Here is a 1,413-nt window from a genome sequence, read left to right on the forward strand (position 1 = left end):
GAAAATAAAGATCATACATGAAGGTTCACTATATACTCCAAGAAATGTGTGGAAATATTGCATTTAATTTGATTAGCTAATTTGTTGTGATTAGATTTTTGCTGTTATTGTTCTTTCCTAATTATAGGCTATGGACTGTAACAACTCCTAAAGTTACGGGAGAATCCTGTATTATAAAATAGTGCAGTATGATGAATAAAGGAGGTGATGATTTTATCCCAAAAGTATTTCTTCATGGTATCAGAGCGGTGATCGTATCTTGAACCATGACCTCAAACAATCAATTATCCTTCACCACCACTGGCGAGAACTCATCCTCAACCGGATCTTCCCGGAGCCAAATCATTATGGATTCCTTCACTCCACAAATTACAAACCATAAACTCTCTGGCCACAATTATCTTTCGTGGTCACAATCGGTTCGTATGTTCATTCGCGGAAAAGGAAAAGATGAGTTTCTTACCGGTGAATCCATTCAACCTGCTGAAACCGATCCTTCATACAAAAATTGGATTGCAACGAACAATATGGTGCAGTCATGGCTCATCAGTTCAATGATGCCTGATATCGGGGAAAATTTCTTGCTTTTCTCCACCATAGTAGAAATCTGGGAAGCCGCCAAGTTGACCTATTCGATTGCAGATAATACCTCTGAACTCTTCGAGATCGAGAGCAGTCTACACGATCCCCGACAAGGTGATAACTCTGTCACTGATTATTTCAATTCATTGACTCGATTATGGCAGAAAATCGATTTATACGACACTCATTCATGGAAGTGCTCCGAAGACGCCCTCACATACAAACGAGTTGTTGAAACGAAGCGAGTTTTCAAGCTTTTATCGGGTCTCAATAAAGAACTCGATGAAGTGCGAGGACACATCATTAGCATCAAACTGTTACCCTCGTTACGTGTTGCCTTCTCTACGGTCCGTCACGAGGAGAGTCGGAGGAAAGTTATGATGAAAGAGCATATTGCAACAGCGCCAAATGAAACCTCAGTGTTGAATTCTGCTGATTCCAACGCCTTTGCAGCAAAGGACCAAATCAATAACAGACCACGCAAAGGTAGACCGTATTGTGATCATTGTCATCGTCCGGGTCACTCACGAGAGACATGTTGGAGAATCCACGGCAAGCCACTAGACTGAAAACCTTTCAGACCCACAGGAGATTCATCAAATCGCACTGCCAATGCTTCAGTTTCAACATCTGCCTTCAACAAGGAACAAATGGAAATTCTTCAGCGACTTATTAGTGAAAATCATTCCACGACACCTTCGGTCCAAGCCAACACTGTCATGCACGATAATAGTGAGCATAAAGCCCTCCTCACCTCTGCCGACAACCTTTCATGGATTGTTGATTCTGGTGCATCTGATCATATGACTGGTAACTCGTCTCTATTCTCCA

The 1,413-nt window shown here is 41.9% G+C and overlaps 1 protein-coding gene across 1 annotated transcript; it reads left to right on the forward strand.

Moving 5' to 3' along the window:
* The first annotated feature begins 266 nt into the window (after positions 1–266).
* Positions 267–1,151, forward strand: LOC148200868 (uncharacterized). The gene has a single exon (XM_088113068.1). It carries the CDS (start codon positions 267–269, stop codon positions 1,149–1,151), a length of 885 nt encoding a protein of 294 aa, XP_087969194.1.
* Positions 1,152–1,413: the final 262 nt, after the last annotated feature.

The sequence above is a fragment of the Vigna umbellata genome, chromosome 4 (assembly GCF_029865625.1).
Source record: "Vigna umbellata cultivar VRB3 chromosome 4, Vumbellata_1.0, whole genome shotgun sequence".
In the NCBI taxonomy this organism is placed as follows: Eukaryota; Viridiplantae; Streptophyta; class Magnoliopsida; order Fabales; family Fabaceae; genus Vigna; species Vigna umbellata.

Coding starts and splice junctions, on each gene's coding strand:
- LOC148200868 (XM_088113068.1), top strand. CDS start 267: ATGACCTCAAACAATCAATTATCCTTCACCACCACTGGCGAGAACTCA.